The sequence below is a fragment of the Bufo gargarizans genome, chromosome 4, assembly GCF_014858855.1.
Source record: "Bufo gargarizans isolate SCDJY-AF-19 chromosome 4, ASM1485885v1, whole genome shotgun sequence".
NCBI lineage: Eukaryota > Metazoa > Chordata > Amphibia > Anura > Bufonidae > Bufo > Bufo gargarizans.
In genome coordinates this window covers 76,787,252-76,801,377 of record NC_058083.1, presented here as the reverse complement: position 1 = coordinate 76,801,377, position 14,126 = coordinate 76,787,252, and the positions used below count along the sequence as shown (strand labels likewise).

General features: G+C 45.3%; 1 protein-coding gene across 1 annotated transcript in view; it reads left to right on the top strand.

Moving 5' to 3' along the window:
* Positions 1-12,487, top strand: part of LOC122934162 (mitogen-activated protein kinase 12-like) — a 28,821-nt gene extending 16,334 nt beyond the window's left edge. Inside the window, exons 5-12 of the mRNA XM_044289416.1 lie at positions 3,517-3,546; positions 5,116-5,163; positions 5,919-6,033; positions 6,155-6,226; positions 7,200-7,279; positions 7,709-7,787; positions 9,431-9,604; positions 12,106-12,487. Of these exons, the coding sequence (XP_044145351.1) occupies positions 3,517-3,546; positions 5,116-5,163; positions 5,919-6,033; positions 6,155-6,226; positions 7,200-7,279; positions 7,709-7,787; positions 9,431-9,604; positions 12,106-12,167 (660 nt within the window). The 3' untranslated portion in view covers positions 12,168-12,487. The remainder of the gene's footprint in view (positions 1-3,516; positions 3,547-5,115; positions 5,164-5,918; positions 6,034-6,154; positions 6,227-7,199; positions 7,280-7,708; positions 7,788-9,430; positions 9,605-12,105) is intronic.
* Positions 12,488-14,126: the final 1,639 nt, after the last annotated feature.

Below are 14,126 nucleotides of genomic sequence, written 5' to 3'. Positions count from 1 at the left end.
AGGGAGTAAACGGTGAAGACATATCAGTCCTGCTCGGACATGTTTACAGATACCTCCCATGTAATAAGTGGGTGTTATCCCATGGGAACGCTGGAATGTACAGTCTGACATGGATAAAAGATAATATATCCTTTATTCACTGTTATGGAGGCACTAATATGTGAGCATTATATAGTCACTGCTATGGGGGCACTATGGCTGGCGCTATTATGTGAGTATTGTGTCTGGGACTGGTATAGGGGCACTGTGGCTGGCACTATTATGTGAGTATTGTGTCTGGTATTGTTATGGGGGTACTCTGTGGCTGGCACTATAGTGTAAACATTATGTAGTAACTGCTATGGGGGCACTATGGCTGGCGCTATTATGTGAGTATTGTGTCTGGTATTGGTATAGGGGCACTGTGGCTGGCACTATTATGTGAGTATTGTGTCTGGTATTGTTATGGGGGTACTCTGTGGCTGGCACTATTATGTGAACATTATGTAGTCACTTCTATTGGGGCATTGTGTTTGGCACTGCTATGGGGACACTGTGGTCGGCATCATTATGTGAACATTATCTAGTTACTGTTATGGGGGTACTATGGCTAGCACTGTTATAAGAGCATAGAGGATGTGTAAAAGGGGATATTAATTATTACTATTTTGGGTTAATATTAATAATTAATATTCCTATATAGGCGTGAATCATCTATTGATGACTCCGCCTATTTATACTATAATTACTAACTACCTGTTGCTATACCTTACTGTGAACTACGTGCGATGGATTATTACGGTGTCGACCAAAAGGACTATAAACTGCGTATTGAACAATAAAGGAATTTATTGCACAAGTACAAGTCTACAGTCTATCAATTCTACTATATCTATACATATTTATATCAAAGGTTATATACATATATATACACACCGCAATACATTAACAACACTATAAAACCTGACTACGCTAACACAACGCAATCTACTGTTCCACCCCACAAACTATCTAAACATACACTTACATACACATCAGTATTAGCAGCAGCACCCTCCCTCCTGACGCTAGACTGTCCCTAAGGGGTTAATTACAATATAACAGGGCAATATCAGTGGGAAAGGGTTAGCCAGGGATTTTAAAAGGGGCAACCCAGGCTAGGTGGTAAGGTGGGGGTTAATGCAGGGAATATTGCAGGGGTTAAAGGGATAATGAGTATAGCAGGGGTTAATGCAATGCAGGGAATATGAAGGGGTTAATAATATTATCAGGGCAATGCAGGCCAGGGTAGCAGTGAAGGGGCAGTGATGGGGTTAATAAGGATACTCAGCCAGATGTTCGTCTCTAGGGGTTAATGCTCGTTCCTAGGGGCAGATCCTCGCTTGGGCTTGTTATCCAGGGGTTAATTCCAGCTTCAATGCTCGTCATCTGGGGAATGATTCATGCTTGAGGCTGCAGGAGTTAACTCACCTCATTGGGGCTGCAGGAGTTAACTGACCTCCTGAGCGCTCTGCCGCCAGACTATTTAAATCCGGCGGTGCTCGCTTCCGCGCTGCCCGCACTGCAGGCGTGCACGCGGGCTGGCGCGGTGATATGACGTCACCGCACCAGCCCGCGCATCCTGGCTTGCGCTTCCGCCTGTGAAGTCATCACGTATCTCCGGCGTAGTAATTGCTGCACCGGAGGTACACGGCATACAAGGGCAGGGGAGCCCTTTGTTCCCCTGTCTTTGTAATGCAAAGCATCTCCAGCCCTGCTGGAGGTGCTATCAAAAGACAGAGGATCTCTATTGACCCTTTGTCCTTTGAAGTGACCGAAACTGGACATAATTGTATCGGCATCTTCCCCCTGCAGGCGCGCTGGTATGCGCCCGCAGGAGGATTCCTCAGCTGGGGAGGGGGGGGGGGCACCCGTAACTGGGGGGAATTGTTTTAGCCGAATATAAGCATATATATGCATACAACTAAGGGCTCTTTCACACTTGCGTTGTCCGGATCCGTCGTGTACTCCATTTGCCGGAATTACACGCCGGATCCGGAAAAACGCAAGTGAACTGAAAGCATTTGAAGACGGATCAGTCTTCAAAATGCGTTCAGTGTTACTATGGCAGCCGGGACGCTATTAAAGTCCTGGTTGCCATAGTAGTAGTGGGGAGCAGTATACTTACCGTTCGTGCGGCTCCCGGGGCGCTCCAGAATGACGTCAGAGCGCCCCATGCGCATGGATGACGTGATCCATGCGATCACGTCATCCATGCGCGTGGGGCGCCCTGACGTCACTCTGAAGCGCCCCGGAAGCCGCACGGACAGTAAGTATACTGCTCCCCACTACACTTTACCATGGCAAACAGGATTAATTCCGGATCCAGCCTTGCGGCAAGTGTTCAGGATTTTTGGCCGGAGCAAAAAGCGCAGCATGCTGCGGTATTTTCTCCGGCCAAAAAACGTTCCGGTCCTGAACTGAAGACATCCTGATGCATCCTGAACGGATTTCTCTCCATTCAGAATGCATTAGGATAAAACTGATCAGGATTCTTCTGACATAGAGCCCCGACGACGGAACTCTATGCTGGAACAGAACAACGCAAGTGTGAAAGAGCCCTAACAGGGGCATGTATGCATATCTATATATACACATACTTGGGCCCATACAATATATACGCAACCTGGGGGATACAGGGGACATATATATCTATCCCCACATATATACTGGGCCCACACATCATATATACTGTATGTATATAAGCAACCTGGGGCACATACTAGGACCCCCACTGGCCATATATATATATATATGTGTGTATGCCTTAGACATGTATACATATATATGCATAAGTTACCACTTCCCTCTACAGGATGTCACTGTTTTGGGGGTACTGTGGCTGTCACTTTTACAGGGGCCTATTACTGGCACTATTATGTATGCATTGTGGTTTTCACTCTGTCATCGTTACGGGGACACTGTAACAATAGATAGAACATTTCTAAAATATGTAGACATTGGGAGAGATAGATCAAACTGGTGTATAGTAGAACTGGCTTAGTTGCCCATAGCAACCAATCAGAGTCCACCTTTCATTTTTCACAGCTCCTTTGGAAAATGAAAGGTGGAATCTGATTGGTTGCTATGGGCAACTAAGCCAGTTCTACTTTACACCAGTTTTGGTAAATCTCCCCCATTGTTTACAAGTAGATGAGTAATATTTTCCTAAGAGTGTGGCAGTGCCCCCACATTGGCAGCCACAGTGCCCTCCAAAATAGTGTAGATCTCTCCCTTTACTTTGGAAGGCTGCCGGACATTCTGGGAGGGTGGGCTAGAATAAAATTTAAGGGGCGTTTTACTATTAGAAAATCCTCTGTCAGCTTTTGGGTTGTGTCTGGCAACGCAGCTCAGCCTCATTCATGTGACTACTGCAATACCAGACACAGCCCATGGACAAGGGCGGCACTGTTTCTCACACTAGACAACTCATGTATTGTATGTTGATGGGGCAGAGGATACAGGACCACCATTAACACTGTTCATTTTCCTTTGCAGTACATTCATTCTGCTGGCATCGTTCACAGGGTAAGTGCGCATTTATGTCAATACCTGGCGGATACTTTACACGGCCAGTAACGCCCAAAAATCAAAGGGGATCGACTGCAGTGCCAGAGACTTAACGTATACTCACCAACTCTCCACACATCATCTTTATAAAGTATGATGTCACTTAAAGGCTACGCACACACCTTTGGGAACCATTTTTTTATGATTGCATTTTACTCATTTTGGGCTAAAAATACTTTTTTCAATTGGTCTTTATTAAAAATATTCTGTCACAAAGGGTTAACTGTGTATCTAGCTGTGTGACTGGTGCTTTCAAATTACTAAAAGGTCATAAACACTTATTTAAGCCACATTCTCATCAGTAAGATAAAGATTGAGCTATAATGAGTCAGAGATCAGAGATAAGGAGCCGTCAGCTGAGCTGCCTGAAGGAACAAAATTCAGAGCCTGCTACTAGAGAATCTCAAGATTGTACAGAGAAAGAGGCTCAACATTTTTATTAAACACCAATTGAAAAAAAGATTTTTACCTCAAAAGGAGTACAATGCAATAATACAAATGCCCCCAAAAGGTGTCCATAGCCTTTAAAGCTACTAAGCTCCAATGCAAAATTCGTAACCGGGGCTCCACCTTTCATGTTCTGGTGACTTCTCATGTGGCAAGGGGTTAGCTGCTACCAATGCACCCCCTATGGCTACACCACTGAATATCGCATGCCCACCAGTATTTTTATGTGTATATAATGGAGAATCTGCAAACCGCTCCTCATCAGGTAGATACCAAGAGGGAGATTTATCAAACTGGTGTAAAGTAGAACTGGCTTAGTTGCCCATAGCAGCCAATCAGATTTCACCTTTCATTTTTCATAGCTCCTTTGAAAAATTTAAGGTGGAATCTGATTGGTTGCTATGGGCAACTAAGCCATTTACCAGTTTTGATAAATCTCCAGAATTGTCACGATCTGCAATATTCACCCACAGGCCACTTTTTCATCACCATATCTTACAGATGCCCCAATCTAATACTCTCATCTGAGAGCCATGTTTGCTGACGTGTATGGGATAACTCCCTCCGTTGCCCATAGCAACCAATCACAGCACAGCTTTCACTTTTCAAGAGCACTGTAAGAAATGAAAGCTGCGCTGTGATTGGTTGCTATGGGCAACAACACTTATCTTTTGGACAGTTTCATAAATCTCCATATTGTGTGCGTTTCTGAATTAAAGGGGTTGTCCCATCGACATTTGCCATAAATATGAGGATCCCACCTCTGCTCCGACCCTGACAACAGGGCCGTGGAGAGGTGGGTGTGCAATGACCCCCATACTTGCCAACTACTGGCAGAGAGAGGGTCGCGGCACTCTGAACTTTTCTGGCCATTGCTCCACCCCTTTTAACAGGTTCCTCCCCTACACCTTTTTTTAGGCCCCCCCAATGCACATTTGTGCGCCGGTGCGGTGTCTAATGACGCTGTACCCAGGCGTCACCTACATTTAACATACAGGGAGGGCTGCAGATTCCATGTCTATTCAAAACTGATCTATTTCTCCGCCCTTTACGTTACTGAAAGACTTTGTTCTATTCCAGGATCTGAAGCCAAGCAATCTCGGAGTGAGTGAAAATTACGAGGTCAAGGTAAACCCAAGACTATTCCGATCTGTACTGTGGCGTACACAATATATTATGACATTTACAAGGGACCGGTCTGCTCTCCTCACGTATCTGCTTAGTGGCTTCCTGAGCATCTTTCCTTAAAAGGCATCTGTCAGCAGTTTTGTCCCTATGACACCGGCTGACCTGTTACATGTGCGCTTGGCAGCTGAAGGCATCTGTGTTGGTCCCATGTTCATATGTGCCCGCATTGCTGAGAAAAATGATGTTTTAATATATGCAAATGAGCCTCGAGGAGCAACGGGGGCGTTACCATTACACCTAGAGGCTCTGCTCTCTCTGCAACTGCCGCCCTCTGTATTTTGATTGACAGGGCCAGGCGTGATGACATTTTCACTGTCTGGTCCTGTCAATCAAAGTGTAGAGGGGGCATCAGTTGCAGAGAGAGCAGAGCCTCTAGGTGTAATGGTAACGCCCCTGTTGCTCTTAGAGGCTAATTTGCATATATTAGACCATCATTTTTCTCAGCAATGCGGGCACATATGAACATGGGAACAATGCAGATTACTTCAGCTGCCAAGCGCACATGGAACAGGTCAGCCAGTGTCATAGGGACAAATTATGCCCTTTGCCGTTCCTCTGTTATTCCTCCTGAAACCATATTACTAAATTGACAAGTGACTGTTACCATTCCCCTTCTTAATATCCTGCTATCCTGGACAGTGTCCCATCCCTGAATGACATTCTCAGAGGTGTTTTCTTCTTTATAATGATTTCAGATTTTAGATTTCGGACTGGCCCGGCAGGTAGAACCTGAGATGACCGGATACGTGGTCACTCGCTGGTACAGGGCACCAGAAATTATCCTCAACTGGATGCATTACAACCAAACAGGTGATTACAGTCATTTTCCAGTAGAACCATGGGAGATCGGGACATCGAGGCAGCGGTGATATGGACGCAGATATGTGCCGGTATTACAGCCGTGGTGCATTTCCTCTCTTTCTCCTTACAGTGGATATTTGGTCTATTGGATGCATCTTGGCAGAAATGATCACTGGACGTGTCCTGTTCCCTGGAGGAGATTGTATCCTTTGTGAATTATATGAAGAATTTTATATAATATGTAATATATTTATCATATTCATTGGTGGAGCTGTATCTAGAATGCTGACATGCAATGCCGGGGACTGCTGCAGCAATCAGTGTCATGCACAGTGACATGCAAATGTGCGGCACGTGACTGCTGCAGCCATTCATTGATGTGCACAGTGACTTGCAGGTGTGCGGCGCGTGACTGCAGCAGTCAATCAGTGACATGCAGGTGTGCGGCATGTGACTGCAGCAATGAATCAGTGACATGCACAGTGTCACAGTGACATGCAGGTGTGCAGCATGTGACCGCAGCAGCCTATTACTGTCCTCAGCAGCAGACCGTTGAGGACAGTGTTTGGCTGCAGTAGTCACATGCTGTATACTGGCAACTCTCCACTGCAGTTTGCAAACATGCAGAGTCAGGAGGACCACACCAGCGGCACAGAAAATGGCGCTAATGAAAGAGGTGAGTATAAAATAATTTAGTATTTTAGGCTAGTTTCCTAACTGTGGCACAGCTTTCCAGCACGCTGTTCTGGCAGAGAACAGCCTGCTAGAGTTTTCCCGATCTGGCATTGCTGGATAGTGCCGCCTGTCCACCGGTCCCCATTAACTATAATGGGGTCCGGCGGACATCTGGCCGCTACCCAGCAAATATTTTGAAATTCAGACGGACAAAAAATGCTGCACGCAACGTTTTCTGTCTGGCCGATCCCAGGCCTTCTTTGCTGGAACAGCCTGCCGGAGAGCTGTGCCGCAGATGTGACACTAGCCGTAACCAATTGGTGGGCTTTTCCGAGATTTTTCCTCATCTCCGACAACCCCTTTAATAGCTAATAGACCACAGAAATTACTTTAGTTGAAAATTGGTTGGTGAAATTCTTTATGTGCAAGCGCCATGTTGCATTAGGTCACACTGCTGCGCACAGCACTAGGACTGCAGAAAACCTTAATTTTTACAACAGATTTTGATGAGCTGAACAAAATCATCGAAGTGATAGGAAGTCCCAAACTTGCTCTGATCAACAAGATGGAAAGTAAACACGTAAGTGGACGGGCTTAACAATACCGCCATACTCTCTCCAAATAACATCACTACATAATGCCCATAAAATCACTGCCCTACATTTACCACACAATACTGCCCTTCAAATAAAACTGAAATTCGGAGTCCAAATAATACCACCATACGATGCCTAAATGGTAAAGGGTTTAATGGTAAAGTCCTTGGTGGTCTAGGGCAGTGAAGAGGTTTATGTTAAAGCTCCTGGTGGCCCAGGGCAGTGAAAGTTCACATGTTCTAGATTGCTCCTCTGGGTCCTTTTAGGCCGCCCCTAGGCTATATAGGGGTTCAGGTCAACTGCCCAGTTTGCCACCCCCTATAATGAGTCCACCTACATAGGATATAGGATGAACCAATATCTATTGAATGTATCAATAGCGACAAAATGTACTAAATTGATTCCATCCACAGGCTCAAGACTACCTAAAAATGCTCCCAGAGAAACAGAAAAAGAATTTTAAAGAGCTCTTCCCAACAATGAGCCCGTTAGGTGCGTTAAACTCTGTCTCATATCTATTTGCTTTGCTGTTGAATGCAAACTATTGTTCTCTGTTGTCGACCATTTCAGGCTGGGTGCTTAAAGGGCTATGTACACCTTTGGGGGCAATTTTTTTAAATTATTGCATTGTACTCATTTTGAGCTAAAAATTATTATTTTTTATTTATTAACAAATATGGCATCTTTTTTTTTCTGTACTGAGCTGACATGCTCAACCTGCGACCCTCCAGCTGTTGCAAAACTACAACTCCCAGCATGCCCGAACAGCCTACAGCAGGGCATTGTGGGAGTTGTAGTTTTATAACAGCTGGAGGGCCGCAGGTTGAGCATGCCTCCTCTAGTACATGGGTAAGCAACCTCCGGAACTCCAGCTGTTGTGAAACTACAACTCCCAGCATGCATTATTTCTCTGCTCTTCTCAGAACTCACATAGAAATGAATGGAGCATGCTGGGTATTGTAGTTTCACAACAGCTGGAGTGCCAAAGGTTGCTGACCCGCTGCTCTAGTAGCACCATTTGGATTTTCTATCTTTTCCGTCAGACAAGGAGCTGATGGACTCCTTTTCTTTCTCTGCTCTAGGACATTATAAACACTCATTATATCTTACTGATAAGAATGTGGCTTAAATAAGCACAAAGTGAAAGTACCAGTCACACAGCTGGAAAAACAGTTAACCCTTTGTGACAGAACAGCTCAATATTTTTAATAAAGAATTGAAAAAGTGATTTTTAGGCTACATGCACACGACAGTTGTTTTTTGCGGTCCGCAAATAGCGGATCAATGTTCCCTGTTTTTTTTTTACATCCACATCAGTTCTGTTTGTCCGCAAATTTTGTAGATTGTGTTTCCGTGTGTCTTCAGTTTTTTTTGCGGTCCGCAAAAAAAAAACCTGACCGCTGTAATTCTTTAAATTTAAATATCCCCTCCCAGGATACAGGTGTATACAGGTTTCCCAGCAATCATCCGCAAAAAGAAAAAAAAAGGATGCGGATGACATACGGATGGCTTCCGTTGGTCATCCTCATTTTTTGCGGACCCATTAACTTCAATGGGTCCGCAAAACGTTTATTGCGGACAAGAAGAGGACATGCAATACTTTTTTTGCGGACGGGAAACACGGACAGCGGCTGCAGAAAAGAAATAGTTGACTACACCACAATTTTAACGGCTCTATAGAAATGCATGGGTAACCATCCGATCAGCCCAAAAAAACGGAACGGATGCAGAGAAAAACAACTGTCGTGTGCATGTAGCCTTATCCAAAAATTAGTCAAATGCCATCACAAAAAAAAATTGCCTCCAAAGGTGTACATAGCCTTTAAAGGGTTATAGTAGGGTAATAGCTGCCGACTGTGAGTATCCCTTTAAATAAGAAGGATTAGGAATTTTTCATGTAAATAGTATAGATTTAAAGGAACACTCCAGGAAAAAAATTATACTTTGTGTTATGCCTTGTGTAGGTCCAGAGGGGGCGGAGCTTGACTGACTGGAGCGCTTTGGTTCCCTGTGTCATGCCCCACCCTTCAGGTCATGCTGGAGGCATAATATAGTGTATCAGTTTTTCCTGATGTGTTCCTTGAAGTGAGTCGTAATGACTTCTAGATTGACTTGCGTCCTCCATGTCTCCCCAGAGATTGATCTTCTAGACAAGATGTTGGACTTGGACCCGGAGAGGAGATTATCTGCAGCAGAATGCCTGGCACATCCTTACCTAGAGGAATACCAGGACTCCGATCCCGACCCGCCCGCCGAAAAATATGATGACTCTTTTGAAAGTCTGGACCTTGCCATTCCTGAATGGAAAAGTAAATGTTCATATAAGAGCGCATTAACATTTGGGTTTCAGATTTTCAGGACATGCAACTCTCTAATATATGTGTTTCAATTCGTTAGCATTTACAAAACTTCTGCTTGCTGTCAGTGAAGCATTCTTATTTACAGTCACATGCTAAAAAACCTGCCTGTCCTGGTCAAGTATAAATGGGGCAGATGCACAATTGTCCTTTGGATCAAGAATGTTATTTTTTATTTATTTTTTATAGAGCTCCAAATCCCCAGTTTTAGAGTTAACGGGGTTGTCCAAGATAGGTTATCAATATCTGATTGGTGGGGGTCCGACTCTCAGCACCCCTTCCAATCAGGAACACACCCTTCCTCAGTCTCTGACGTCACCGTCTATCGTTTACATGGCTTTTCTGGTGCTCAGTCCCACTCACGTGTATGCGCCGGGGCTGCAATACCGAGCACAGCCACTATACAATGTATGGCGCTGTGTTTGGTATACTATCAAGGGGCCACAGCACTCATCTAAGTGCTGCGGCCCCTTAAGAAAACCGGTTGGGGGTGACAGGAGTTAAACCTAACATAAGGATGGGTCATCAATATCTAATTCCTAGCAATCCTCTTTAAAGGGGTTCTCCAGGAATTAAAAAAATGAAAATACTTAAATATTATTTTATAATAAATATATTCACAAATATCTTTCATTACTTACAATGGTTTGTTTTGTCTAGAGAGCAATCATTAGTTGAAATAAAATGGCCGCCGTCCTATCAGTACGCACAAAACCCGTCCTAATCGCACAGGAGGACAAGTTACTTCACCACAATGAGCCATATTGCTGCCTCATCCTCCTCTCTGCTTGTCAGGAATCATGATCCTGAATACAGGGGAATCTCTGTGGGAATGGAGATGATGAGGAGACATGAGAGGAGGTTGGGGCTATGGCTAATGAGCAGCAGCACTTGTATGCAGTCTCCATTACCACAGTCTGTCCTCTCTGTACTTCATGTCTCCTCATGAACCAAATTCCCCAGAGATTCAGCTAAAGTTCTTATCATCTGTATTCAGGATCATAACCCCTGACAAGCAGAGCAGAGAGGAGGATCAGGCAGCTGTTGTGAAGTAACTTGTCCTCCTGTGTGATCAGGACAGGTTTTGTGTGAACTAATAGGACAAAGGACATTTTGTTTCCCCTGATGATTGCTTCCCAGACTAAACGAGCCATTATAAATAATGAAAGGTATTTCAGAACATATTTATAATAAAGTAATATTTAAGTATTTTCATTTTCTTAATTCCCGAAGAACCCCTTTAATCTGGCTTCTAGGAGCTCCGCCTAGTGGTGGCGGCAGGCAGACAGCAATTTAGGAAATTCAGAATTAATGGGATGGGAGTGAGGGGAGCGGATGTCCTTATACAAATCCCCCATGAATTACTTACAGTAGTGGGCAGCAACAAAGAACATCTCAGCCCTGTAATACTTCATTTCCCCTGTGATGGCACTGTTGGGAAATTGAACACTTGTAGCCAGATCTCTGTGCAGATCACAGCTGATCACTGAGACTTATTCGCAACCTAATTTCAGTGATCTTTTACCTGAAAGTCAACTATAAAAAGCTTTATCTTTATAGGGATGTCCACCTGAGGAGGACTTTCGGTCAGACCCCCAATATCGCCAGACCTGTGGAGGGAAGCATACTTACCTGCTCCCTGCTACTGGGTTCCGGCTCCTTCCATCCCCTGCTGCCGTGCTTTCGTCCCACTCGTCAACATCCCGTTTGACAGGGTTCACGTGTGACTGTCTGCGGCATTGACTTGCTCCCCCACCCCATGCATCACACAATCACCGCTCCAGCCAAAGACTGGCACTTGTGCCCCCCCCCCCCCCATCCCAGTCACAACGGATGTTGACGAGCGGGACCAGAATATGGCAGTATTGGACCGAAGAGGCTGGAACCCAGCAGCAGGGAGTAGATTTGGTTATGTGGGAAGGAGGGGTCTGGTCAAAAGACCCCAAAGGTGGACCATCCCTTTAAGAGTCTGGATTTCTCGCTGACACACTGTAGCAAACACCGAGGACAGGAGAGAGATTTGTTCTGTGGATGTATTACACTTAAGCCTCATGCACACGTCCGTTCAGTTTTTTTGCGGTCCACAAACCGCGGATCTGCAATAAATGGAAGCCGCCATGTGCCTTCGGCAATTTGCGGAACGGGCGGCCCATTGTAGAAATGCCTATTCTTGTCCGCAAAACGGACAAGAATAGGACATGTTCTATATTTTTTGTTGTCTACATCTTTTGCGGCCCCATTGAAGTGAATGGGTCCGCACCCGAGCCGCAAAAACTGCGGCTCGGATGCGGACCCGAACAACGGTCGTGTGCATGAGGCCTTACAGAGAATTGTCTTGACTGGACACAACAGCGGTAAAGGCTCAGCTTTGGGAAGTTTTCCGTATGGATGATTCCATTCAGTGACATTCAAGGACATCTGAAAAAGATTTTTTTTCTTTTTCGTTTCCACAGGTTTAAGTCACATGGAAATCATGACATTTGAGCCCAAAAAGCCAAGCGAGCAGGCGACATGACCCTGCTCCTCCACCTCCTGGGGCCTTAAGGCGATTCCCGAGCTCCGGGGTATAAAGGAAGGGGCGCTCCATTCATCAGCCAAAGAAGCGTCAGAGGCCCAGTTCCCGTCATTCCCAGGGCCGGTTATAGAAAGACTTGTTCTAGAGACGTCTCTGTAGATCGTGTGGATCCCATTTAACCTTAGAAATGTGTATAAATGTTCAGTGACTAATAGGATTCTGGATACAGCGCCCCCACAGGCTGCGTCAGCGATTGCAGCTCAAACCCTTTCAATGTATTTTTATACTAATATCAGATACTAATAAATATTCTTTTTTTTTTCTGTTTTTATTTTCTGCGTGTGATTTTTTAATTCTATTTTCTGTACATGATTTTAGGGGCAGCCAACTTGCCTAAGCTTCTGTTAACAGTAGTTCAGAGACTTGCTTTATAGCAGCCACATGGACCATAGGAACCTGTAGTGAAGGGGGGTGTTGTGGGCATGCTCTGTGGCCTGTGCTGAGGTCACTATGCAGCAAAGGGGAAGTATCTAAGCTAAGACCATCACCTATTGTAAATGGTGGATCCTGTGTCATCTATATAGAGGTATTGCCTGTCATTGTAATCGTGACTGCGAAGATAATGTGATGTCTGTTGAGATGTGATAGGCAGTGTTGCTCTATTATGAGGGTCAGAGTAAAAAATGCAAGATTTACTGATGACACACTCCCTTTAATGCAGAACTTTAAAGGGGTTGTTCAAGATTAGGGCTCGAGCACATGAACGTGGGCCGGCCAGGCCCATGCTGCAAATTGCGGTCCACAATGCACGGGCTGCAGTATGTGGACGCGGACCCAGTCACACGAATGGAGTCCGTGATCTGCAAAAAAGTAGTGTAAAAACAGTTGGGATCCGTGCTTTGCAGACTAGCTGTTTGCGAGCCGCAATACGGTGCCCGGCCGGCTCACGTTCGTGTGCATGGCCCTTAGAAAAACAGGGCCACACCTGTCCACCGGTTGTGCGAAGCGTTGCTATTGAGCCCCATTCAATTGATTAGGGATAATGGCTTATGGCGCTGGTTCTGGGTAACTCAGATCCTTTTTCTAATTTCATATAACCTGTTTAGGAAATGGCCCCGAATGTGCACATTTGTAATATATCTCTTAGGCCTGATGCACACGACCGTGGTGTGTTTTGCGGTCCGCAAATCGCGGGTCCCTGTGCGTTCCACAATTTGCATAACGGCACGGACAGCCGTTAATATAAATGCCTATTCTTGTCCGCAAAGCGCGGACAAGAATAGGATATGTTCTACTTTTTTTTTGCGGGGCCACCAAAACGGCAGCTCGGATGCGGACCAAAACAACAGCCGTGTGCATGAGGCCTTACAGTGATCTTCCTGGGCACCTCCAAACATCAGTTTCAGAGTCACCATACCTCCATGTAGGGTAGGTGGTCCAAAGCAAAAACGCTCCTTTCTTGTAAAAATCTGGTAGTCTAATCCTGAGAAAAGCTCATTTTTAGGCCTCATGCACACGACCGTTGTGTGCATCCGTGGCCGTTGTGCCGTTTTCCGGTTTTTTTCGCGGACCCATTGACTTTCAATGGGTCCGTGGAAAAATCGGAAAATGCACCGTTTTGCAGCCGAGGCCGTGATCCGTGTATACTGTCCGTCAAAAAAATATGACCTGTCCTATTTTTTTGACGGACAACGGTTCACGGACCCATTCAAGTCAATGGGTCCGTGAAAGAACACGGATGCACACAAGATTGGCATCCGTGTCCGTGATCCGTGGCCGTAGGTTGCTTTCATACAGACGGATCCAAAGATCCGTCTGCATAAAAGCTTTTTCAGATCTAAGTTTTCACTTCGTGAAAACTCATATCCGACAGTATATTCTAACACAGAGGCGTTCCCATGGTGATGGGGACGCTTCTAGTTAGAATACACTACAAACTTTGTACAAGACTGCCCCCTG